Here is a 25,185-nt window from a genome sequence, read left to right as displayed (position 1 = left end):
TTCCTCCCCCCAAATGGTTCCGCCCTCTGAGTCATCACCCTGCGCCGGAATCTGACGTCATCTGCCTACGCGAAGTCGCGCCGCAGTGACGCCATCACCCCGCGCGGGCGCTGCCGGTGCCGTTCCAGGCCCGGAGCCCCCCATGAGCCGCCGCCGCCGCTTCGGGGACACCGAGAGCGCCCTCGCGGCCAAGCGGCGCCGTCCGGAGCTGCCGGGGGAGCCCCCGCGCCCCGACGGTACCGGGAGCACCCGGGGTGGGGTGGGGAGCTGAGGGGGGGTTTAGGCCGTGAGAACCGGGGGGCGCGGGGGGGGTCCCCGGTTGGTGTGGAAGAGTCCCGGGGGTGATTTTGGGGGTCCTGGTGTGGATTTTGGGGGTCCCGGTTTGGTCCAAGTGTGGGTTTGGGGGGGTCCCGGTGCAGATTTTGAGGGTTCCAGTGGTCCCGGTGTGGATTTTGGGGCCCTGACCCCCCGTTTTCCCCCTGCCCAGGCAGCCCCGCCGGGGTCGAGGCCGCTCTCGGCGCCGTGACCGCGCTGTTCCCGCGGCGCCTGTTCGGGGACGCGCTGCCGCCCCTGGTGCTGCGGCATCAGCTCTACAGCCTGGTGGGGGACAGGACGGCCGTGGATCGGCACCTGGTGAGCCCCAAAATACCCCAAATCCACCCCAAAATGCACACAGGGACACAAAATACACACAGGAACCCCAAAATGCACACAGGGACCCACAGAATCTACACGGGAACCCCCAAACTGCTGCCCGTGGTGCTGCGGCATCAGCTCTGCAGCCTGGTGGGGGACAGACCGGCATCTGGTGAGACCCCAAAATACACAAAATCCACACAGGAACCTCAAAATACACACAGGGAACCCCAAAATATACACCGGGACACCAAAATGCACACTGGGACCCCAAAATTCACACCGGCACCTGGTGAGAACGCCAGGAACCCCAAAAATACACACTGAGACCCCCAAAATGCACACTGGGACCCCAAAAATATACGCAGGGAACCCCAAAATATACACTGGGAACCCCAAAATATACACGGGGAGCCCCAAAATATACACTGGGACCCCCAAAACCACACTGGGACCCCACCAGGACCCCCAAATCCACACCTGCATCCCCAAAATTCACACTGGGACCCTCAACCCCACCCCAGGACCCCCCCCCCACCGTGCTGACCCCCCGTTTTTTCCCGTTTTTCCCCGTTTTTCCCCCAGAACCGGCTCCGTGACGAGGGCCGGGTGCGGCTGCTGCACCTGGGGCTGGGCCCGGACACGCTCGGGGTCGTCAGCCTGGAGCTGTACCGGGAGAAGGTGCTGGAAACGGGACTCCCGTGACCCCCTGGGACCCCTCCGGGACCCCCCAAACCATCTCTGAGCCCCCTGGGACCCTCCTGAACCCACCAGGACCCCCTGAACCCACCCTGGGACCCCCCTGAACCCACCAGGACCCCCTGAAACCCCCCCGGGACCCCCTGAAACCCACCCTGAAACCCACCCTGGGACCCCCTGAACCCACTCTAGGACCCCCCGTGAGCCCCCGTGATCCTTGGGACCCCCACCCTGAGCCCCTCAGGACCCCCCTGAAACCCCCCTGGGACCCCCCTGAACCCACCCTGGGACCCCCCTGAAACCCCCCTGAAATCCCCCTGGGACCCCCCTGAACCCACCCTGGGACCCCCCTGAAACCCCCCTGAAATCCCCCTGGGACCCCCCTGAGCTCCTTGGGACCCCCCTGAACCCACCCTGGGACCCCCCTGAACCCACCAGGACCCCTGGGACCCCCCTGAAATCCCCCTGGGACCCCCCTGAAACCCCCCTGGGACCCCCACCCTGAGCCCCTCTGAGCCTCCCCTGAGCCCTTCAGGACCCCCTGAAACCCACCAGGACCCCCCTGAAACACCCCTGGGACCCCCTGAAACCCACCAGGACCCCCTGAAACCCACCCTGAGTTTCCCCTGGGACCCCTGAGCCCCTCAGGACCACCTGGGACCCCCCCCTTGTGTCCTCCCAGTGACCCCGCCCCCCCCAGTGACCTCCTGACCCCTCTAGTGACCCCTGACCCCTCCGTGTCCCTTGTTCCCCCCCCCCAGTTCCTGGCGGCCATTGCTGGGTCTTCCTGGAGAGGCTGGTGACCCCAATGACCCCTGACCCCTCAGTGACCCCGATGACCCCTCAATGACCCCCACATGACCCTTGACCCTCTGTGTCCCCCCCAGGGGGAGGGGCTGTGTCCAGGTCCCCCCCAGGAGCCCTGATTGCCCCAATGACCCCTGACCCCAATGACCCCCCGGTGACCCCAATGACCCCTGGATGACCTCTGACCTCTGTCCTGTCCCCCCCCCCCAGGTGCTGGCGGCCGTGTCCAGGTCCCCCCCCCCGGGAGCCCTGATTGCCCCAATGACCCCTGACCCCAATGACCCCCCAATGACCCCTGGATGACCTCTGACCTCTGTCCTGTCCCCCCCACCCAGGTGCTGGCGGCCGTGTCGGGGTCCCCGCGGGAGCCGCTGGTTCGGCGATTCCTGGAGGCCGCGGTGGCCGCGAGCCCCGAGCTGGGCTACGAACGGAGCGGGATGGGAGAGAGGGGGTTCGGGGACAGCGACATCACGTACGGACGGACAGACAGACACTGGGACAGACAGACAGACAGCCCCGAGCTGGGCTACGAACGGAGCGGGATGGGAGAGAGGGGGTTCGGGGATAAGGACATCACGTACGGACAGACAGACGGACACTGAGGGGACAGACAGACAGACAGATGGACACGGGGACAGCTCCGAGCGGGGCTACGAACGGAGCGGGATGGGAGAGAGAGGATTCGGGGACAAGGACATCACGTACGGACAGACAGACGGACACTGAGGGGACAGACGGACAGGCTGGGGTCATGGGGACACTGGGACAGACAGACAGATGGACATGGGGACAGCCCCGAGCTGGGCTACGAACGGAGCGGGATGGGAGAGAGGGGGTTCGGGGATAAGGACATCACGTACGGACAGACAGACGGATGGACAGATGGACAGACTGCCTGGGGACAGCCTGGGGTCACGGGGACAGACAGACAGACAGACAGACAGATGGACATGGGGACAGCCCCGAGCTGGGCTACGAACGGAGCGGGATGGGAGAGAGGGGGTTTGGAGATAAGGACATCACGTACGGACGGACAGACGGACAGATGGACACTGGGACAGGCTGGGGACACGGGGACAGACAGACAGACAGACAGACAGCCCCGAGCTGGGCTACGAACGGAGCGGGATGGGAGAGAGGGGGTTTGGGGATAAGGACATCACGTACGGACGGACAGACGGACACTGGGGGGACAGACAGACAGGCTGGGGTCATGGGGACAGACAGACAGACAGACAGCTGGGCTATGAACGGAGCAGGATGGGAGAGAGGGGGTTCGGGGATAAAGACATCACGTACGGACGGACAGACGGACACTGAGGGGACAGACAGACAGACAGGGGTACACTGGGATGAGGTTGGGGGGACCACCCCCCAGGGTGGCACTGGGGGACACCAGGATGGGATTGGGGGGGGTCCCTGGGGGGTCTCTGAGTGTCTCAGGGGGGTCCCTGGGGGTCCCTGTGCCCCCCATTGTCCCCCATTGTCCCCCATTTTCCCCCTCCCCAGGCAGTTGGTGAATTTGGGGGTCCCTGGGGGGGTCTCTGGGGGTCCCTGGGTTATCTCTGGGGGTCCCCCATCCCCATTTCCCCCCTCCCCAGGCAGTTGGTGACTTTGGGGGTCTCTGGGGGTCTCAGGGGGGTCCCTGGGGGTCTCTGGGTTATCCCTGGGGGTCTTCCATCCTCATTGCCCCCTCCCCAGGCAGTTGGTGAATTTGGGGGTCCCTGGGGGTCTCTGGGTTATCTCTGGGGGTCTCCCATCCTCATTGCCCCCTCCCCAGGCAGTTGGTGAATTTGGAGGTGTCTCTGGGGGTCCCCGGGGGTCCCTGGGTTATCTCTGGGGGTCCCTGGGGGTCTCCATCCCCATTTTCTCCCCCCTCCGCAGGCAGTTGGTGAATTTGGGGGCTCTGTGGGGGTCTCTGGGGGTCTCTGGGGGTCTCTGGGTTATCCCTGGGGGTCCCCGGGGGTCTCCCATCCCCATTTCCCCCTCCGCAGGCAGTTGGTGGCCGCCGGGCTGCTCACCGTCCGTGACGCCGGCAGTTGGTGGCTGGCCGTGCCGGGGGCCGGGCGCTTCGTCCGGGCGCTCATCCGGGGTGAGTGACCCCCGAGTGACCCCCGAGTGACCCCTGAGTGACCCCTGTGTGACCCCTGTGTGACCCCTGTGACCTCTGTGTGACCCCTCAGGCCGCCGGGCTGTTCTGTCCCTCATCAAACGCTCCCGGCACCGCCAGGTTCCACTCAGGGACCTCGAGGGGCTCAGAGCTCCCTGAGTGACCCCTGAGTGACCCCTGTGACCCCAGGCTGACCCCTGAGTGACCCCTGTGTGACCTCTCTGTGACCCCCCAGGCCGCCGGGCCGTCCTGGCTCTCATCAAACGCTCCCGGCACCGCCAGGTTCCACTCAGGGACCTCGAGGGTCTCAGAGCCCCCCCGGGCGCCGCTCTGGGGGTCCCGTTCCTGCTGCACGACCTGCTGGGGGAGGGGCGGCTGCTGAGGTGAGTGACCAGTGAGTGACCACTGAGTGACCACTGACCATCACTGACCCCTGAGTGACCACTGACCCCTGAGTGACCATCATTGACCTCTGAGTGACCACTGACCTGTGACTGACCATTGAGTGACTGCTGCACAACCTGCTGGGGGAGGGGCGGCTGCAAAGGTGAGTGACCAGTGAGTGACCACTGAGTGACCAATGAGTGACCACTGACCAATGAGTGACCAATGAGTGACCAGTGACCTGTGAGTGACCAGTGAGTGAGTGCTGCACGACCTGCTGGGGGAGGGGCGGCTGCTGAGGTGAGTGACCCTGAGTGACCCTGAGTGACCAATGAGTGACCCTGAGTGACCCTGAGTGACCACTGACCATTGAGTGACTGCTGATCAATGATCACTGAGCCATGAGTGACCACTGAGTGACCACTGACCTGTGAGTGACCAATGACCATCAGTGACCAATGAGTGAGTGCTGCACGACCTGCTGGCGGAGGGGCGGCTGCAAAGATGAGTGACCGATGAGTGACCGATGAGTGACTACTGAGTGACCACTGAGTGACCGGTGAGTGACTGCTGCACGACCTGCTGGGGGAGGGGCGGCTGCTGAGGTGAGTGACCATTGGGTGACCAGTGAGTGACCACTGAGTGACCACTTACCTGTGAGTGACCAATGAATGATCCTGAGTGACCACTGACCATCAGTGACCAGTGAGTGATTGCTGAGCCCTGAGTGACCAATGAGTGACCACTGACCTGTGAGTGACCAATGAGTGACCATTGAGTGATCCTGAGTGACCACTGACCTGTGAGTGACCAATGAATGACCAGTGAGTGACCCTGACCACTGAGTGATTGCTGAGTGACCAGTGAGTGACCACTGACCAGTGACCAGTGAGTGACCAGTGAGTGACCAGTGAATGACCACTGAGTGACCAGTGACCATTGACCCTTGAGTGACCAATGAGTGACCACTGACCCTTGAGTAACCATTGAGTGACCAGGGGCCACTGAGTGACCAATGAGTGACCCTGAGTGACCACTGAATGATCCCTGAGTTGTCTGAGTGACCCCTGAGTGACCCTTGACCTCTGAGTGACCCCTGCCTGACCTCTGACCCTGCAGTGTCCCCTCCGCCGCCGGTCCTCTGCTGCGATTGGCCGACCCCTGACTGGATCATCCTGAGGAGATTTCCCGCCAAATTTTTGCACTAGGGCGTGGCCAGACCTGACCACGCCCATCTGGGGCAGGGCTAAAGTGGGTCAACCAATCATTGCCTGCTTTGGCCCCGCCCCCTCCACATTCAGCCCCGCCCCCCGCGGGCCGGGGGCGTCCCCGCCCTTGGATGGGGCGGAGCCAAGTGCAATTAAAAATAAAGTTATTAAAATACGAGTCAATAAAATTAAAATTAATAAAATTAAAATCAAGAAAGTGCAGTAACAATGAAATGAAAATCAATAAAAACCCACAATTGATAAAATCCAGAATAAAAGGAAAACAGAATCGAAAAAACCCAAAATTCATAAAGACCAAATTAGTAAACCCGAATTAATGAACCCCAAATCAATAATTCCTAAGTTAATAAAATCCCTCCGTTTCCAAAAATTAAATTTTTTTTAATACCTGCGGTCCCCACCCCGGGCGGGCATTGCCGCTTTAAGACCTCCCCTTTTTCCGAGCCGTGGCCGCTTTAAGAGCAAGCCCCGCCCAGGCCCGTCTCGCGGCGCTTCCGGTGTCTCTTAAAGGGGCCGCGATGGGCGCGGGGCGGGCGCCGCCGCCGCCGCTCTTCTTCCTCCTCCTCCTCATCCTCGGCCTGTTCGCGGCCGGCGCCGCCGCGCGATGGGTGGCGACCCCCGAGACGGTACCGAGACCCCCCCGCCCTGGTTAAACCAAATAATCCCCCGGGAACGTCCCCGGGAACCGCGCGGGGCTTCCGTTAGAGAGCCCCGCCCTCAGCACCGGAACGGGGGCGGGACCGGAGACCCCTCAGGGAGCACCGGGGACCCCTCAGGGACCATCGGGGACACCTCAGAGATCCCTCAGGGATCGTCAGAGACCCCTCAGAGACAACCGGGGACCCTCAGAGACCCCTCAGGGAGCCCCGGGGACACCTCAGGGACCCTCAGGGAGCATCGGGGATCGTCAGAGACCCTCGGGACCCCTCAGGGACACCCGGGGACACCTCAGAGACCCCTCAGGGAGCCCCGGGGACACCTCAGGGACCCTCAGGGAGCATCGGGGATCGTCAGAGACCCTCGGGGACCCCTCAGGGACACCCGGGACACCTCAGAGACCCCTCAGGGACCCTCAGAGATCCCCGGGACCTCCGGGGACATCCAGAGAACCCCGGGGACCCCTCAGGGAGCACCGGGGACACCTCAGAGACCCCTCAGGGAGCACCGAGGACAACCCGGGGAACCCTCAGAGACCCCTCAGGGACACCCGGGGACATCCTGAGACCCCCGGACCCCTCAGGGAGCACCAGAGACACCTCAAGGACCCTCAGAGACCCCTCAGGGACCCTCAGAGACCCCTCAGGGACACCTGGGGACCCTCAGGGAGCACCGGGGACACCCCGGAGACCCTCAGAGACCCCCAAGGATCCTCAGAGATCCCCCGGGGACCCCTCAGGGACCCTTCAGAGACCCCCGGAGACACCCAAGGATCGTCAAAGACCCCTCAGGGACCCCCAGGGACCCTCAGGGACCCTCAGGGAGCACCGGGGACCCCTCAGGGAGCACCGGGGACCCCCAGGGACACCTCAGGACCCCTCAGGGATCGTCAGAGACCCCCGGGGACCCCTCAGGGACCACCAGGAACCCCCCAAGGATCGTCAAAGACCCCTCAGGGACCCCCAAGGACACCTCAGGGAGCACCGGGGACCCCTCAGAGACCCCCGGGGACAACTCAGGGACCCTCAGGGAGCACCGGGAACACCCAGAGACCCTCAGGACCCCTCCCCACTCTTGGGACCCCTCCCCAATTCCCCCCCTGACTGTTCCATTCCCCTCAGGACCCCTCCCCACTCCCCCTGACCCATTTTTACCCCATCCATTTTCCCAGGTGCGCCCCCGCGTGGTGCGCGAGCAGGTGCTGTGGGTTCCCCCCTCCCCAATTCCCCCTTGGGACGCCCCCTGACCCATTTTTACCCCATCCATTCCCAGGTGCGCCCCCGCGTGGTGCGCGAGCAGGTGCTGTGGGTTCCCCCCTCCCAGGACCCCTCCCCAATTCCCCCTTGGGACGCCCCCTGACCCATTTCCCCATCCATTTTCCCAGGTGCGCCCCCGCGTGGTGCACGAGCAGGTGCTGTGGGTTCCCCCCTCCTCAATTCCCCTCGGGACCCCTCCCCAATTCCCCCCCTGACTGTTCCATTCCCCTCAGGACCCCTCCCCACGCCCCCTGACCCATTTCCCCCTCCCCATTTTCCCAGGTGCGCCCCCGCGTGGTGCGCGAGCAGGTGCTGTGGGTTCCCCCCTCCCCAATTCCCCCCCTGACTGTTCCATTCCCCTCAGGACCCCTCCCCACGCCCCTGACCCATTTTTCCCCCTATTCCCAGGTGCGCCCCCGCGTGGTGCGCGAGCAGGTGCTGTGGGTTCCCCCCTCCCCAATTCCCCCTTGGGACGCCCCCTGACCCATTTCCCCCATCCATTTTCCCAGGTGCGCCCCCGCGTGGTGCGCGAGCAGGTGCTGTGGGACCCCTCCCCAATTCCCCCCAGGACCCCTCCTCAATTCCCCCAGGACCCCTCCCCAATATCCCCTCCCTCCCCAGGACGCCCCCTGACCCATTTCCCCTATTCCCAGGTGCGCCCCCGCGTGGTGCGCGAGCAGGTGCTGTGGGTTCCCCCCTCCCCAATTCCCCCCAGGACCCCTCCCCAATTCCCACCAGGACCCTTCCCCACCTTTAGGACCCCTCCCCAATTCCCCCAGGACCCCCTTGGGACGCCCCCTGACCCATTTCCCCCTATTTCCAGGTGCGCCCCCGCGTGGTGCGCGAGCAGGTGCTGTGGGTTTCCCCCTCCCCAATTCCCCCTTGGGACGCCCCCTGACCCATTTCCCCCATCCATTTTCCAGGTGCGCCCCCGCGTGGTGCGCGAGCAGGTGCTGTGGGTTCCCTCAGGACCCCTCCCCAATTCCCCAGGACCCCCTGACCCATTTCCCCCTATTCCCAGGTGCGCTCCCTGCGTGGTGCGCGAGCAGGTGCTGTGGGACCCCTCCCCAATTCCCACCAGGACCCTTCCCCACCTTTAGGACCCCTCCCCAATTTCCCCTTGGACGCCCCCGACCCATTTCCCCATCCATTTTCCCAGGTGCGCCCCCGCGTGGTGCGCGAGCAGGTGCTGTGGGTTCCCCCCAGGACCCCTCCCCAATTCCCCCTGACCCATTTCCCTCCTCCAGGACCCCTCCCCACGCCCCCTGACCCATTTTTCCCCCTATTCCCAGGTGCGCCCCCGCGTGGTGCGCGAGCAGGTGCTGTGGGTTCCCTCGGGACCCCTCCCCAATTCCCCCCCTGACTGTTCCATTCCCCTCAGGACCCCTCCCCACGCCCCCTGCCCCATTTTTACCCCATCCATTTTCCCAGGTGCGCCCCCGCGTGGTGCGCGAGCAGGTGCTGTGGGTTCCTTGAGGACCCCTCCCCAATTCCCCCACGCCCCCTTGGGACGCCCCCTGACCCATTTCCCCCATCCATTTTCCCAGGTGCGCCCCCGCGTGGTGCGCGAGCAGGTGCTGTGGGACCCCTCCCCAATTCCCCCACGCCCCCTGACCCATTTCCTCATTCATTTTCCCAGGTGCGCCCCCGCGTGGTGCGCGAGCAGGTGCTGTGGGTCAGCGGGGGCTCGCAGCCGCCGGGGGTCCCGCTCCCCGTTCCCGGCGGGTCCCCGCCGCTGTCGCCGCCCTTCCGGGGGGGCGTGCACACGTTCCGGGTGCCGCTGCTGGCCGCCCCCGCGGGGGGGGCGCTGCTGGCCTGCGCCGAGGGCCGCAAGCGCTCCGCGGCCGACGTGGGCGCCAAGATCATCGCGTGCCGCCGCTCCGCCGACGGAGGTGGGGGGCGAATTGGGGAGGGGGGCAAATGGGGGGGGGGGGTCGGGGAGTAATGGGGAGGGGTCTTGGAGGGGTTGGGGGGGGATTTGGGGGGGATCTGAGAGGGGTTCGGGAGGGTTTGGGGGGCTCTGGGGGTCCCTGGGGGGGTCTCACACCTGTCCCCCCCCTCACAGGTGCCACCTGGGGTCCCACACAGGTGGTGGCCGATGACGGCTGGGGGGGGACGGGCTGGGGTCTCTCAGGATCTCTGGGGGTCTCTGGGGTCCATAGGGTCTCTGGTTATTTTAGGGGGGTCTCACACCTGCCCCCCCGCATTCACAGGTGCCACCTGGGGCCCCACGCAGGTGGTGGGAAATGGGGAGGGGTTGGGGGTCCCTGGGTTGTTTTGGGGGGGGGTCTCTCACCTGTCCCCCCCCTCTCGCAGGTGCCACCTGGGGTCCCACACAGGTGGTGGAGAATGGGGAGGGGTCGGGGGTCCATGGGGAGCTCTCGGGGGTCCCTGGGTTGTTCTGGGGGGTCTCTAGGAGGGTTGGGGTCTCTGGGGGGGGTCTCTCACCTGCCCCCCCCCATTCACAGGTGCCACCTGGGGCCCCAGCAGGTGGTGGCCGATGACGGCTGGGGGGGGGACGGGGCTGGGGGTCTCTCAGGGATCTTTGGGGATCTCTGGGGGTCCCTGGGTTGTTCTGGGGGGTCTCTAGAATGGGTTGGGGGTCTCTCACCTGTCCCCCCCCTCAATTCACAGGTGCCACCTGGGGCCCCACGCAGGTGGTGGGAATGGGGAGGGGTTGGGGTCCCTGGGTTGTTTTGGGGGGGGTCTCTCACCTGTCCCCCCCCTCTCGCAGGTGCCACCTGGGGCCCCACGCAGGTGGTGGAGAATGGGGAGGGGTCGGGGGTCCATGGGGGCTCTCAGGGGCCCTGGGTTGTTCTGGGGGGTCTCTAGGAGGGGTTTGGGGTCTCTGGGGGGGGTCTCTCACCTGTCCCCCCCCGTTCACAGGTGCCACCTGGGGCCCCACGCAGGTGGTGGCGATGAAGTGGGGGGGGGGCTGGGGGTCTCTCGGGCTCAGATCTCTGAAGTTCTGGGGGGGTCCTGGGGTCTCACTCTGTCCCCCCCCTAATTCACAGGTGCCACCTGGGGCCCCACGCAGGTGGTGGCCGATGACGGCTGGGGGGGGGACGGGGCTGGGGGTCTCTCAGGGGTCTCTCAGGGATCTCTGGAAGGTCTCTGTGGGGGTCTCTGGGGGTCTCTCACACTGCCCCCCCCCTCTCGCAGGTGCCACCTGGGGCCCCACGCAGGTGGTGGCCGATGACGGCTGGGGGGGGGACGGGCTGAGCCTGGGGGCGCTGCTGGCGCCGGGGGGGGGGCAGGAGGTGCTGCTGCTCTTTGCCCGCTGCGCCCACCCCCCCAGGCCTGCGGACCCCCCGCCACCCTCCTGCTGCGCTCCCCCGACGGGGGGCGCTCCTGGGGACCCCCCAGAACCTCTCGGACGTGGTGGGGGGCGAGGTGTTCGCCCCCGGGCCCGGCTCCGGCATCCAGGTGAGGTTTGGGGTGGTTTGGGGCGTTTTGGGGGGTTTGGGGTGGTCTGGAGGGGTCTGAGGGGTTTTTGGGGGGGTCTGGAGGGGCTGCGGGGTTTTGGGGGGTTCTTGAGGGGTTTGGGGTGGTCTGGAGGGGTCTGGGGGGTATTTGGGGGGGCTTGGGGTGGTCTGGAGGGGTCTGGGGGGTTTTTGGGGGGTTCTTGAGGGGATTTGGGGTGGTCTGGAGGGGTCTGAGGGGTTTTTGGGGGGTCTTGGGGTGGTCTATGGGGGGTTCTGGGGGGTATTTGGGGGGTCTTGGGGTGGTCTGGAGGGGTCTGGGGGGTTTTTGGGGGTCTTGGGGTGGTCTATGGGGGGTCTGGGGGGTTCTGGGGGGTTCTTGAGGGATTTGGGGTGGTCTGGAGGGGTCTGAGGGGTGTTTGGGGAGTCTTGGGGTGTCTTGGGGTGTTTGGGGGGTTCCTGGGGGGTATTTGGGGGGTGTTTGGGGGTGGTCTGGGGGGTCTGGGGGGTCATTGGGGGGTTTGGGGGGTCTATGGGGGGTTTGGGGGGTTCCTGGGGGGTATTTGGGGTGGTCTGGAGGGGTCTGAGGGGTTTTAGGGGGTCTTGGGGGTCTATTGGGGGGTATTTATGAGGGTTTGGGGGGAATTTGGGGGTCTAGGGGTATCTGGAAGGGAATTTGAGGGGTCTTGGGGTGGTCTATGGGGGTTTGGGGGGTCCTGGGGGTTTTGGGGGGTCTTGGAGGGGTCTTGAGGGGTATTTGGGGCGTTTTGGGGGGTTTGGGGGGTCTGGAGGGTCTGGAGGGGTTTTTGGGGGGTTCTTGAGGGGATTTGGGTGGTCTGGGGGTCTGTGGTATTTGGGGGGTCTCTGGGTGTCATGGGGTTTGGGGGGTCCTCGAGCGGCCCATCTTGGCGGCGTCCTCATGGGGGTCTTGCGGGGGGTCCCTGGGCGGGTCTTGGGGTGGTCTATGTGGGGTTTGGGGGTCCTGGGGGGTATTTGGGGGGGTCTGGAGGGGTTTGGGGGGTCTTTGGGTGGTCTTGGGGGGTTTGAGGGGTCTTGGGGGTATTTAAGAGGGTTTTGGGGGAATTTGGGGGGTCTGGGGTATCTGAGGGAATTTGGGGGTCTTGGGGTGGACTTGGGGGTTTGGGGTCGGGGTCTGGGGAGTATTTTGGGGTTCTTGAGGGGTTTGGGGTGGTCGGAGGGTCTGAGGGGTTTTTGGGGGGGTCTCTGGGTATTTTTGGGGGGTCTCTCACCCCACATTTCCCCCCTCCAGAAGCAGCTGCCCCCGTTCCCGGGCCGGCTGGTGTTCTGTGGGCACGGCACGGGGTCTCTGAGGGGTCTGGGGTCTCAGTGATACTTTGGGGTTTGGTGTTTTTGGGGGGTCTCTGTGTGTTTTTTGGGGGGTTTTTAACCCTGTTTTTGCCCCTTCAGAAGCAGCTGCCCCCGTTCCCGGGCCGGCTGGTGTTCTGTGGGCACGGCACCCTGGAGCGGGACGGGGTCTCGCTGCTGCTCAGCGACGATGGGGGGCACAGCTGGCACCGGGGGGGGGTCCTGCCCGCCATCCCCTTCGGAGCCCCCCGGCGCCCCCACGACTTCACCCCCGACGAGTGCCAGGTGGGGCTGGGGGCGTTCTGGGGGGGTTTGGGGCTGGGGGATTTGGGGTCAGGGGATTTGGGGCTGGAGGGCGTTCTGGGGGGGGTTTGGGGCTGGGGGGCATTTGGGATTTGGGCTCTCCAGAGGGGGTTTGGGGTCAGGGAGGTTTGGGGGTCGGGGATTTGGGGCTGGGGGCGTTCTGGGGGGTTTGGTGCTGGGGGATTGGGGGTTTGGGGCGGGGGGATTTGGGGTTTGGGGTTTGGGGGGGGATTCTGGGGGGTTTGGGGCGGGGATTGGGATTTGGGGCTCTCAAAGGGGTTTGGGGTCTGGGGGATTTGGGGCTGGGGATTTATGGGGCTGGGGGGTTTGGGGGGGTTTGGGCTGGGGGCATTTGGGGTTTGGAGCTCTCCAGAGGGGTTTGGGGTTCAGGGGGATTTGGGGTTTGGGGCGTTCTGGGGGGATTTGGGGCTGGGCGTTCTGGGGGGGGGTTTGGGGCTGGGGGGCATTTGGGGGTTTGGGGCTCCAAAGGGGGTTTGGGTCAGGGGGATTTGGGCTGGGGGGCTTTGGGGCTGGGGCGTTCTGGGGGGTTTGGGGCTGAGGGGCATTTGGGGATTTGGGGCTCTCAGAGGGGTTTGTGGGTCAGGGGGATTTGGGGCTGGGGGCGTTCTGGGGGGTTTGGGATGGGGATTTGGGGCTGGGGGCGTTCTGGGGGGGGTTTGGGGCTGGGGAGATTTGGGGTTTGGGCTTCCAGAGGGGTTTGGGGTCAGGAGGATTTGGGGCTGGGGATTCTGGGGGGGTTTGGAGCTGAGGGGCATTTGGGGATTTGGGGCTCTCAGAGGGGGTTTGGGGCCAGGGGATTTTGGGGCTGGGGATTTTGGGATTGGGAGATTTTGGGGCTGGGGGATTTGGGGCTCCCTGGACTGGGGTAGGTTTGAACCTTGAGAGATTTTGGGGCCAGGGGAATTTTGAGGACCAGGGGAATTTTGGATCTCCTCAGTGCCACCCCATCCCCCTTCCTGCCCTGATAGTGGGGAGGGGTCTCGATTACCCCCCCTGACCCCCTCCCCACAATGCCCCCCCCCCAGCCATTCGAGCTGCCCGACGGCTCCATCGCCGTCAGCATCCGCAACCAGGGCTGGTACCGGTGCCGGTGCCGCATGCGGGCGCGCAGCTGGGACGGCGGCGAGTCCCTGTCCCCGGCCAGCGTCACCCTGGAGCCGCAGCTGCCGGACCCGGCCGTGGCCGCGGGGGCGCTGGCGCTGCCCCAGCACGGGCTGGTGCTGTTCAGCAACCCGGCCCATGAAACAGAGCGTGAGACATTGGGGACATTGGAGGGGTTGGGGGAATGGGGACATTGGGGGGATTGGGGGCATTGGGGGGACATGGGGGGCAATGGGGACATTGGGGGGAATGGGGGCATTGGGGGCATTGGGGGCAATGGGGACATTGGGGACATTGGGGGGGTTGGGAACAGTGGGAGGATTGGGGGGCCTGGGGACATTGGGGGGCAATGGGGACAGTGGGGAGATTGGGGGGATTGGGGACATTGGGGACATTGGGGACATTGGGGACATTGGGGGCAATGGGGACAATGGGGACATTGGGGACATTGGGGCGCTGGCGCTGCCCCAGCACGGGCTGGTGCTGTTCAGCAACCCGGCCCACGAAACAGAGCGTGAGATTGGGGACAGTGGGGACATTGGGGGGATTGGGGGCATTGGGGGGATTGGGGACATTGGGGACATTGGGGGGCATTGGGGACATTGGGGACATTGGGGACAGTGGGGACATTGGGGACATTGGGGACAGTGGGGACAGTGGGGACATTGGGGGGATTGGGGGCATTGGGGGGATTGGGGACATTGGGGACATTGGGGGGCAATGGGGATATTGGGGGGAATGGGGACATTGGGGACATTGGGGGAATGGGGACATTGGGGGGATTGGGGACATTGGGGGGATTGGGGACATTGAGGGGATTGGGGACATTGAGGGACATTGGGGGGATTGGGGACATTGGGGGAGTTGGGGGGATTGGGGACATTGGGGACATTGGGGACATTGGGGGGATTGGGGACACTGGGGGGATTGGGACACTGGGGACATTGGGGGCATCAGGAACATTGGGGACATTGGGGAGATTGGGGACATTGGGGGGAATGGGGACATTGGGGACAATGGGGGGATTGGGGACATTGGGGGGATTGGGGACATTGGGGCGCTGGCGCTGCCCCAGCACGGGCTGGTGCTGTTCAGCAACCCCGCACACGAAACAGAGCGTGAGAGATTGGGGACAGTGGGGGACATTGGGGACAGTGGGGACATTGGGGGAATGGGGGGATTGGGGACATTGGGGGGATTGGGGACATTGGGGGGGTTGGGACATTGGGGACATTGGGGCGCTGGCGCTGCCCCAGCACGGGCTGGTGCTGTTCAGCAACCCCGCACACGAGACCGAGCGTGAGATTGGGGACAGTGGGGACATTGGGGACAGTGGGGACACTGGGGGGATTGGGGACAATGGGAACATTGAGGGAATTGGGGGGCATTGGGGGATTGGGGGGATTGGGGACATTGGGAGGACTGGGGACATTGGGGACATTGGGGACATTGGGGGGATTGAGGGGATTGGGGACATTGGGGGCATTTGGGACATTGGGGCGCTGGCGCTGCCCCAGCACGGGCTGGTGCTGTTCAGCAACCCGGCCCAGGAGACGGAGCGTGAGACATTGGGGACAGTGGGGACATTGGGGACATTGGGGGTATTGGGGGGATTGGGGACATTGGGGGATTGGGGACATTGGGGGGCAATGGGGACATTGGGGGGCAATGGGGACATTGGGGACAGTGGGGGACATTGGGGGAATTGGGGATATTGGGGGGAATGGGGGGATTGGGGACAATGAGGGGATTTGGGACATTGGGGGGATTTGGGACATTGGGGGTGTTGGGGACATTGAGGGACATTGGGGGGACTGGGGACATTGGGGACAGTGGGGATATTGGGGGGATTGAGAACATTGAGGGGGACATTGGGGACAGACACAGGGACATTGGGGGGACACTGGGGGGACATTTGGGGACACCAGGCAGGGGACACAGAGGGGGACATGGCTGGGACATTTTGGGGACACGGGGTCACATTTGGGGGCTCTTTAGGGTCAGAGGTCAGGGGCTGTCCCAGCTCTGGGGGGGTCCCCAGGTCCCACTTTGGGGGTGAAGGGGGCGGGACTTTTGAAGGGGTGTGCCCTCATTATGGGCGTGGTCTAAATATGGGCATGTCTCTGACTGGCCCCGCCCCCAGGCGTGAACCTGACTCTGCGCTGGAGCTTCGACAACGGCACCACGTGGTGGGGGCGTGGCCTGCGCGTGTGGGAGGGGCCCAGCGGGTACTCGACGCTGGCGGCCCCGCCCCCCGAGGAAGAAGGCCCCGCCCCCTTGGTCTACCTCATCTACGAGAAGGGGCGGAGCCTCTCCACCGAGACCGTCTCATTGGCCACCATCAGTCTGTCCGGAGACCTCTGACCCCGCCCCTTGCGCGCGCAATAAAGCGATTGGTTCAGAGCCGCGTTGCGTCATCTCTGGGTGGGCGTGGCCTGACGGTGGCGGGAACCGTCGCCATAGCGACGCGGTGGAGGGCGGGGCTTCTGCCGGGGGCCTTCGCTTGGCGCGCGGCCTCCCTGAGGACCTTGCAGCGGGGCTGTCCGCGGTGCTGCCTGAGCGGAGGTTTGCACTCGGCGGGGCCGGTGTGGGGCAGGGCAGGAGACGAGGGGCGGCACGGCGGGGAAACGGAGGGAGCCCCGGGAGGCGGCGGGAGCGCCGGGAGGGGCAGCGGGAGCGGCGGCGGGCCCGGACCTGCCGCTCAGGCGATCGCCGCCGGCAGCCCCGGGCCTGGTTGTGGGCGAGGCCCCCTGAGCGCGCGCGGGGCCGGACCGGAAGTGACGCTCAGCCCCGCCCTCTCGGTCGCGGCGGTCGCAGCGTTCGGGGTGAGTCGGGCCCGGCCGGAGCCGCATCCGCCGCCATCGCCGCCCCCGCCGCCCATCGCCCCTTCCCGCCGCTCCCTCCCGCTCCTCCCGGGCCCCCCGCGCTCCCCTCAGCGCTCCGGGGCCGCCGCCGCCGCTCGGGGGCCGCGCCGGGGCCGCCGCCGTTGTGCGCTCCAAGATGGCGGCGCCGGGGAGGGGAACTCTGAGGGACCCTCACGGGGAGGGGGCGGGCTCGGGGGGCTCCGGCGGGCTCGGGGCGTTCCGGTCTCGGAAGTCGCGCGGGGCTCCCGTGATTCCCCCGGTGCTCCGGGCGCCGCTCGGTGCTGAACGCCCCCAGACCCATTTTGGCGGTGCTGAGGGTCCCGGACCACCGGGGGCCGCGCGGTGCTGACCCCGGCCCCACTCTCCGGGGGGGTTGGAGGTCCCGGAGCTCCTTCGTGCGCACCTGGGTCCTGCTGGGGTCGGGGTCGGTGGCCCCGGGGAGGTGTCGGTTGCCCCAGGGCTGATGTCGGTGGCCTGGGGGTTGTCGGTGGTCCCGAGGCTGATGTTTGTAGCCCCATTGGTGATGTTGGTAGCCCCAGGGGTGATGTCGGTGGTCCCGAGGCTGATGTCGGTTGCCCCAAGGCTGGTGTCGGTAGCCCCGGGGTGGTCGGTGGTCCCAGGGCTGATGTTGGTAGCCCCAGTGGTGACCAGGAGTCTCATGGGTGGTCAGTAGCCCCAGGGCCGGTGTTGGTAGCCCAGTGGTGGCCACGAGTCCCATTGGTGGTCAGTAGCCCCAAAGCCACTGTCAGTAGCCCCAGGCTGATGTTGGTAGCCCCAGTGCCCATGTCGGTAGCCGCTGGAGTGGTCAGTATCCCAAGGCTGATGTCACTAGCCCAGGGCTGATGTTGGTGGCCCGGGGCTGATGTCGTAGCCCCAGTGTCGATGTCAGTAGCCCCACTGCTGACCAGGAGTCCCATTGGTGGTCAGTAGCCCCAAGGCTGATGTCGGTAGCCCCAATGCCCATTTCACTAGCCCAAGGCTGATGTTGGTAGCCCAAGGCTGACATTGGTAGCCCCAGGCCGATGTCGGTAGCCCCAGGAGTGGTCAGTAGCCCCAAGGCTGATGTTGGTAGCCCCAATATCCATTTCACTAGCCCAAGGCTGATCTTGGTAGCCCAATTCCCATTTCACTAGCCCAAGGCTGATGTTGGTAGCCCCAAGGATGATGTCGGTAGCCCCAAGGCTGACGTTGGTAGCCCCAGGGGTGGTCGGTAGCCCAAGACTGACATTGGTAGCCCCAGCCGATGTCACTAGCCCCAGGCCAATGTCAGTAGCCCCAGGCTGATGTCGGTAGACCAATGCCCATTTCACTAGCCCAAGGCTAATGTTGGTGGCCCCAGAAGTGATCAGTAGCCCCAGGCCAGTGTTGGTAGCCCCAGGCCAAAGTTGGTAGCCCAATGCCCATGTCACTAGCCCCAGGCCGATGTCGTAGCCCCAGTTCCCATTTCACTAGCCCAAGGCTGACATTGGTAGCCCCAGGCCGATGTTGGTAGCCCCAGGAGTGGTCAGTAGCCCCAAGGCTGACTTGGTAGCCCAATGCCCATTTCACTAGCCCAAGGCTGACATTGGTAACCCCAGGCTGACATTGGTAGCCCAAGGCCGATGTCAGTAGCCCCAGGCTGATGTTGGTAGCCCAATGCCCATTTCACTAGCCCAAGGCTGATGTCAGTAGCCCAAGGCTGACATTGGTAACCCCAGGAGTGGTCAGTAGCCCCAGGCTGACATTGGTAGCCCCAGGCCAATGTTGGTAGCCCCAAGGCTGATGTTGGTAGCCCAGGAGTGGTCAGTAGCCCCAGGCTGATGCCAGTAGCCCCATGCCCATGTCAGTAACCCAGGGCTGATGTCAGTAACCCCAGGCTGATCTTGGTAGCCCAGTGCCCATTTCACTAGCCCAAGGCTGATGTTGGTAGCCCCAGGAGTGGTCAGTAGCCTCAGGCCAATGTCGGTAGCCCAATTCCCATGTCACTAGCCCAGGGATGACGTTGGTAGCCCAAGGTTGATGTCGGTAGCCCCAGGAGTGGTCAGTAGCCCCAAGGCTGATCTTGGTAGCCCAATGCCCATTTCACTAGCCCAAAGCTGATGTCGGTAGCCCCTATGCCCATGTCAGTAACCCAAGGCCGATGTCGGTAGCCCCAGGAGTGGTCAGTAGCCCCAATGCCAATGTCGGTAGCCCCAGGCCGATGTTGGTAGCCCAGTGGTCAGTAGCCCAAGGCTGACATTGGTAGCCCAAGGCCAATGTTGGTAGCCCCAGGCTGACATTGGTAGCCCCAGGCGGATGTCGGTAGCCCAATGCCCATTTCACTAGCCCAAGGCTGACATTGGTAGCCCCAGGAGTGGTCAGTAGCCCCAGGCTGATGTTGGTAGCCCCAATGCCCATTTCACTAGCCCAAGGCTGATGTCGGTAGCCCAGGGCTGACATTGGTAGCCCCAGGCCAATGTCACTAGCCCTAGGAGTGGTCAGTAGTCCCAGGGCTGACATTGGTAACCCAAGGCCAAAGTTGGTAGCCCAATTCCCATTTCACTAGCCCAGAGCTGATGTTGGTAGCCCCAAGGCCGATATCAGTAGCCCCTGTAGTGACCAGGAGTCCCATTGGTGATCAGTAGCCCCAATTCCCATTTCACTAGCCCAAGGCTGATGTCAGTAGCCCAATTCCCATGTCACTAGCCCAAGGCTGATGTTGGTAGCCCAATTCCCATGTCACTAGCCCAGGGGTGACGTCAGTAGCCCCAGAGCTGAGGTTGGTTGGTAGCTCCAATTCCCATGTCACTAGCCCATCCCTTGGCTGATGTTGGTAGCCCAATGCCCATTTCAGTAGCCCAAGGCTGATGTTGGTAACCCAAGGCTGGCATTGGTAGCCCCAGGGCAATGTTGGTAGCCCCGGGAGTGGTCAGTAGCCCCAGGCCGATGTCGGTAGCCCCAGGAGTGGTCAGTAGCCCCAAGGCTGATGTTGGTAGCCCCAGGCCGATGTCGGTAGCCCAATGCCCATTTCACTAACCCAATGCCAATGTCGGTAGCCCAGGAATGGTCAGTAGCCCCAGGCTGACATTGGTAGCCCCAGGAGTGGTCACTAGCCCCAGGAATGGTCAGTAGCCCCAGGCTGACATTGGTAGCCCCAGGAGTGGTCACTAGCCCCAGGCTGGTGTCGGTAGCCCAATTCCCATTTCAGTAGTCCCAGACCAATGTCGTAGCCCCAGGGATGGTCAGTAGCCCCAGGGCTGATGTCGGTAGCCCAGAAGTGATCAGTAGCCCCAGGAGTGGTCAGTAGCCCCAGGGCTGACATTGGTAACCCAAGGCCAAAGTTGGTAACCCAATGCCCATTTCACTATCTCAAGGCTGACATTGGTAACCCCAGGCTGATGTTGGTAGCCCCAGGCCAATGTCGGTAGCCCCAGGCCGATGTCACTAGCCCCAGGAGTGGTCAGTAGCCCCAAGGCTGACATTGGTAGCCCCAGGCCAACGTCGGTAGCCCAATTCCCATTTCACTAGCCCAAGGCTGATGTCGGTAGCCCAAGACTGACATTGGTAGCCCCAACAGCCATTTCCCCGTCCGCAGGGAGCAGCTGCCGCGCCAGCCCAGCATGGCGGAGAACGACGTGGACAACGAGCTGCTGGACTACGAGGATGACGAGGTGGAGAACGCGGCCGGGCCCGACGGCGCCGAGGCGGCGCCCAAGAAGGACGTGAAGGGCTCCTACGTGTCCATCCACAGCTCGGGCTTCCGGGACTTCCTGCTCAAACCCGAGCTGCTGCGCGCCATCGTGGACTGCGGCTTCGAGCACCCCTCCGAAGGTGGGGATTGACTGGGGGATTTGGGGGGATTTGGGGATGTTTTGGGGAGATTTTGGGGGGATTTGGGGGTCTGAGATTGTCCTGGGGGCAGTGGGACCATCCTGCTCAAACCCGAGCTGCTGCCACCATCGTGGACTGCGGCTTCGAGCGCCCTCCAAAGGTGGGGGCTGGGGGATTTTGGGGTGTTTTGGGGGATTTGGGGGGTCTGGAACCATCCTGGGGGCTCTGGCACTGCTCAAACCCGAGCTGCTGCCGCCATCGTGGACTGCGGCTTCGAGCACCCCTCCGAAGGTGGGGATTGACTGGGGGGATTTGGGGGGGATTTGGGGGGTCTGGAACCATCCTGAGGGGTCTGGAACCATCCTGGGGGATTTGGGGGGGATTTGGGGGGTCTGGAACCTTCCTGGGGGCTCTGGCACTGCTCAAACCCGAGCTGCTGCCGCCATCGTGGACTGCGGCTTCGAGCGCCCCTCCGAAGGTGGGATTGAATGGGGATTTTGGGAGGTTTGGGGGATTTTAGGGGTTTGGGGGAGATTTTAGGGGGTTTGGGGGGGATTTGGGGGGTTTGGGGGGTCTGGGACCATCCCTGCTCAAACCCGAGCTGCTGCCGCCATCGTGGACTGCGGCTTCGAGCACCCCTCCGAAGGTGGGGATTGACTGGGGTTTGGGGGGTCTGGAACCATCCTGGGGTGATTTTGGGGGGGATTTGGGGGGTCTGGAACCATCCTGGGGGTCTGGGACCATCCCTGCTCAAACCCGAGCTGCTGCGCGCCATCGTCGACTGCGGCTTCGAGCACCCCTCCGAAGTGGGGATTGATTGGGGGATTTTGGGGGGATTTGGGGGATTTGGGGGTCTGGGACCATCCTGAGGGTTCTGGAACCATCCTGGGGGATTTGGGGGGTCTGGAACCTTCCTGGGGGCTCTGCACTGCTCAAACGGGAGCTGCTGCCGCCATCGTGGACTGCGGCTTCGAGCACCCCTCCGAAGGTGGGATTGGGGGTATTTTGGGGGGATTTGGGGGGGTTTTGGGGGGTCTGAGATTGTCCTGGGGGCTGTGGGACCATCCCTGCTCAAACCCGAGCTGCTGCCGCCATCGTGGACTGCGGCTTCGAGCACCCCTCCGAAGGTGGGGCTGGGGGGATTTGGGGGGTCTGGAACTATCCTGGGGGGATTTGGGGGGGTTTGGGGGTTTGGGGGGGATTTGGGGGTCTGAGACCATCCCTGCTCAAACCCAGCTGCTGCGCGCCATCGTCGACTGCGGCTTCGAGCACCCCTCCGAAGGTGGGTTTGGCTGGGGTGATTTTGGGGGGGATTTTGGGGGTTTGGGGTCTGAGATTGTCTTGGGGTCTGGGACCATCCCTGCTCAAACCCGAGCTGCTGCGCGGCCATCGTGGACTGCGGCTTCGAGCACCCCTCCGAAGGTGGGGATTGGCTGGGGGATTTTGGGGGGATTTGGGGGGATTTGGGGGGTCTGGGACCATCCTGAGGGGTTCTGGAACCATCCTGGGGGGATTTGGGGGTTTGGGGGGGGGTTTGGGGGTTCTGGAACCATCCCTGCTCAAACCCGCGCTGCTGCCGCCATTGTGGGCTGCGGCTTCGAGCGCCCTGCGAAGGGGGATGGCTGGGGGGATTTGGGGGATTTGGGGGGTCTGGGACCATCCTGGGGGGATTTGGAGGGGTTTTGGGGGGGATTTGGGGGTCTGATATGTCCTGGGGCTGTGGACCATCCCTGCTCAAACCCGAGCTGCTGCGCCATCGTGGACTGCGGCTTCGAGCGCCCCTCCGAAGGTGGGGCTGGGGGAGATCTGGGGGGATTTGGGGGGTCTGAGATTGTCCTGGGGGGTTCTGGAACATCTTGGGGGGATTTGGGGTCTGGACCATCCCTGCTCAAACCCGAGCTGCTGCCGCCATCGTGGACTGCGGCTTCGAGCACCCCTCCGAAGGTGGGGCTGGGGGATTTTGGGGGGTTTTGGGGGAGATTTTTGGGGTCTGAGATTGTCCTGGGTCTGGGACCATCCCTGCTCTGACCCCCATTTCTCTCTCCCTGCAGTGCAGCACGAGTGCATCCCCCAGGCCATCCTGGGGGTATCTGGGGGTCTCTGTGCCCTTCACGGGGGTCTCTGGTGGTCTCTGACCCCCATTTCTCTCTTTCTCCCTGCAGTGCAGCACGAGTGCATCCCGCAGGCCATCCTGGGGGTCTCTGTGCCCCTCCAGGGATCCCTGGGGGTCTCTGTGCCCTTCATGGGGGTCTCTGGAGGTCTCTGTGCCCTTCATGGGGGTCCCCGGTGGTCTCTGACCCCCATTTCTCCCTCTCTCCCTGCAGTGCAGCATGAGTGCATCCACAACCATCCTGGGGTCTCTGGGGGTCTCTGATCCCCTTTTTGGGGGTCCCTGGTGGTCTCTGACCCCCATTTCTCCCTCTGTCCCTGCAGTGCAGCACGAGTGCATCCCGCAGGCCATCCTGGGGGTCTCTGATCCCCTTTTTGGGGGTCCCTGGTGGTCTCTGACCCCCATTTCTCCCTCTCTCCCTGCAGTGCAGCACAAGTGCATCCCACAGGCCATCCTGGGGGCTCTGGGTTTCCCTGGGGGTCTCTGGGGTCTCAGGACCCCTTTCCTGGGGGTCCCCGGGGTCTCTGACCCCCATTTCCCTCTTTCTCTCCCTGCAGTGCACCCACGATGCATCCCCCAGGCCATCCTGGGGGTCTCTGATCCCCTTTTGGGGTCTCGGGGGGTCTCTGATCCCATTTTTGGGGGTCCCCGGTGGTCTCTGACCCCCATTTCTCCCTCTGTCCCTGCAGTGCAGCACGAGTGCCTCCCCCAGGCCATCCTGGGGGTCTCTGATCCCCTTTTGGGGGTCTCTGGGGGTCTCTGATCCCCTTTCTGGGGGTCCCCGGTGGTCTCTGACCCCCATTTCTCCCTCTCTCCCTGCAGTGCAGCACGAGTGCATCCCGCAGGCCATCCTGGGCATGGACGTGCTGTGCCAGGCCAAGTCGGGCATGGGCAAAACGGCCGTGTTTGTGCTGGCCACGCTGCAGCAGCTGGAGCCCGTCACGGGGCAGGTACACAACTGGGGAGGGGGCTCGGGGGGTTTCCTGGGGGGTCCCAGGGGGCTGGGGAGGGGTCTGCACCAGAATTGGGGAGGGGGCTGCACGGCCGTGTTTGTGCTGGCCACGCTGCAGCAGCTGGAGCCCAGCACGGGGCAGGTACAGGGGCTCCTGGGGGGCTGGGGGAAATTGGGGAGGGGCTGCAGGGGAATTGGGGAGGGGGCTGCACGGCCGTGTTTGTGCTGGCCACGCTGCAGCAGCTGGAGCCCGTCACGGGGCAGGTACGGGGGTCCTGAGGGGCTGGGGGAAATTGGGGGGGGCTTTGGGAGGGGTCCTGAATGGATTGGGGAGGGGCAGCACGGCCGTGTTTGTGCTGGCCACGCTGCAGCAGCTGGAGCCCAGCACAGGGCAGGTACGGGGGGGCTTGGGGAATTGGGGAGGGGTCTGCACCAGAATTGAGGAGGGGTCTCTGGAATTCAGGAGGGGTCTCTGGAATTGAGGAGGGTCTCTGAATTGAGGAGGGTCTCCCACCCCATTTCTGCTGGTGATGTAAACACCCGCGAATGGTCTGGGGCATTGAGGAGGGGTCTGGGGGCATTCTGATAATGAGGAGGGGTCTGGATTGATCCTGGGGATATTGAGGAGGGGTCTCAGGAATTGAGGAGGGGTCTCTGGAATTGAGGAGGGGTCTCAGGAATTGAGGAGGGGTCTCCCACCCCGTTTCCCCCCAGGTGTCGGTGCTGGTGATGCCACACCCATGAACCTGTGATGGGTCTGGGGGGTTTCTGATGATGAGGAGGGGTCTGCATTGATTCTGGGGATATTGAGGAGGGGTCTCCCCAATTGAGGAGGGGTCTCAGGAATTGAGGAGGGGTCTCTGGAATTGAGGAGGGGTCTCAGGAATTGAGGAGGGGTCTCCCACCCCATTTCTGTCCCCCAGGTGTCGGTGCTGGTGATGTGCCACACCCATGAGGGATCTGAGGATATTGAGGAGGGGTCTCAGAGATTGGGGGGGTCTCGGGGGTATTGGGGGAGGGGTCTCTGGAATTGAGGAGGGGTCTCCCACCCCGTTTCCCCCCAGGTGTCGGTGCTGGTGATGTCACACCCGTGAGGGGTCTGGGGATTTCTGATAAAGAGGAAGGGTCTGCATTGATTCGGGATATTCAAGGGGTCTCTCCAATTGAGGAGGGGTCTCTGGAATTGAGGAGGGGTCTCCCACCCCTTTCCCCCCAGGTGTCGGTGCTGGGCTGTGCCACACCTGTGATGGCCCTGGGGGGTTTCTGATAATGAGAGGGGTCTGCATTGATCCTGGGGAATTTGAGGAGGGGTCTGGGGGATTTTGGGAATTGAGGAGGGGTCTCTGGAATTGAGGAGGGGTCTCCCACCCCATTTCTGCCCCCCAGGTGTCGGTGCTGGTGCTGTGCCACACCCGTGATGGGTCTGGGGGGTTTCTCAGACCCATTGCATTGATTCTGGGGGTATTGAGGAGGGGTCTGGGGGAATTTTGGGAATTGAGGAGGGGTCTCAGGAATTGAG

General features: G+C 64.2%; 3 protein-coding genes across 3 annotated transcripts; all 3 read left to right on the top strand.

Annotated features, from left to right (window-relative positions):
- The first annotated feature begins 33 nt into the window (after nucleotides 1-33).
- LOC135441716 (inactive serine/threonine-protein kinase 19-like) lies at nucleotides 34-6,022 on the top strand. The gene is made up of 7 exons (XM_064701258.1): nucleotides 34-236; nucleotides 488-633; nucleotides 1,222-1,317; nucleotides 2,478-2,614; nucleotides 4,137-4,234; nucleotides 4,488-4,635; nucleotides 5,756-6,022. The coding sequence occupies exons 1-7, from the start codon at nucleotides 143-145 to the stop codon at nucleotides 5,799-5,801; spliced, it is 765 nt and encodes a 254-aa protein (XP_064557328.1). The 5' UTR covers nucleotides 34-142; the 3' UTR covers nucleotides 5,802-6,022.
- A 334-nt stretch (nucleotides 6,023-6,356) lies between these two features.
- Nucleotides 6,357-16,354, top strand: LOC135441715 (sialidase-1-like). Its single transcript, XM_064701257.1, is given in 8 exon segments — nucleotides 6,357-6,491; nucleotides 9,418-9,670; nucleotides 10,941-11,068; nucleotides 11,071-11,131; nucleotides 11,134-11,204; nucleotides 12,629-12,811; nucleotides 13,876-14,101; nucleotides 16,095-16,354. Coding segments are annotated over 8 exon segments (1,251 nt in total). The 5' UTR covers nucleotides 6,357-6,383; the 3' UTR covers nucleotides 16,316-16,354.
- A 363-nt stretch (nucleotides 16,355-16,717) lies between these two features.
- Nucleotides 16,718-24,672, top strand: LOC135441713 (spliceosome RNA helicase DDX39B-like; the record flags this gene model as incomplete). The annotated part of the gene is made up of 4 exons (XM_064701256.1): nucleotides 16,718-16,776; nucleotides 20,369-20,604; nucleotides 23,537-23,664; nucleotides 24,590-24,672. Coding segments are annotated over exons 2-4 (422 nt in total), but the record flags the coding sequence as incomplete, so codon positions are not given.
- Nucleotides 24,673-25,185: the final 513 nt, after the last annotated feature.

The sequence above is a fragment of the Zonotrichia leucophrys genome, unplaced genomic scaffold, assembly GCF_028769735.1.
Source record: "Zonotrichia leucophrys gambelii isolate GWCS_2022_RI unplaced genomic scaffold, RI_Zleu_2.0 Scaffold_446_41732, whole genome shotgun sequence".
Classification (NCBI taxonomy): domain Eukaryota; kingdom Metazoa; phylum Chordata; class Aves; order Passeriformes; family Passerellidae; genus Zonotrichia; species Zonotrichia leucophrys.
This window is presented reverse-complemented; position numbering and strand designations above follow the sequence as displayed.

Bases quoted from the DNA above. Each gene is read 5' to 3' on its own strand.
- LOC135441716 (XM_064701258.1), top strand. From the start codon at position 143: ATGAGCCGCCGCCGCCGCTTCGGGGACACCGAGAGCGCCCTCGCGGCC. The intron at 1,318-2,477 runs GTGCTGGAAACG...CCCCCCACCCAG, and splicing joins TGGAGCTGTACCGGGAGAAG to GTGCTGGCGGCCGTGTCGGG. The intron at 4,636-5,755 runs GTGAGTGACCAG...CTGACCCTGCAG, and splicing joins GGGGAGGGGCGGCTGCTGAG to TGTCCCCTCCGCCGCCGGTC.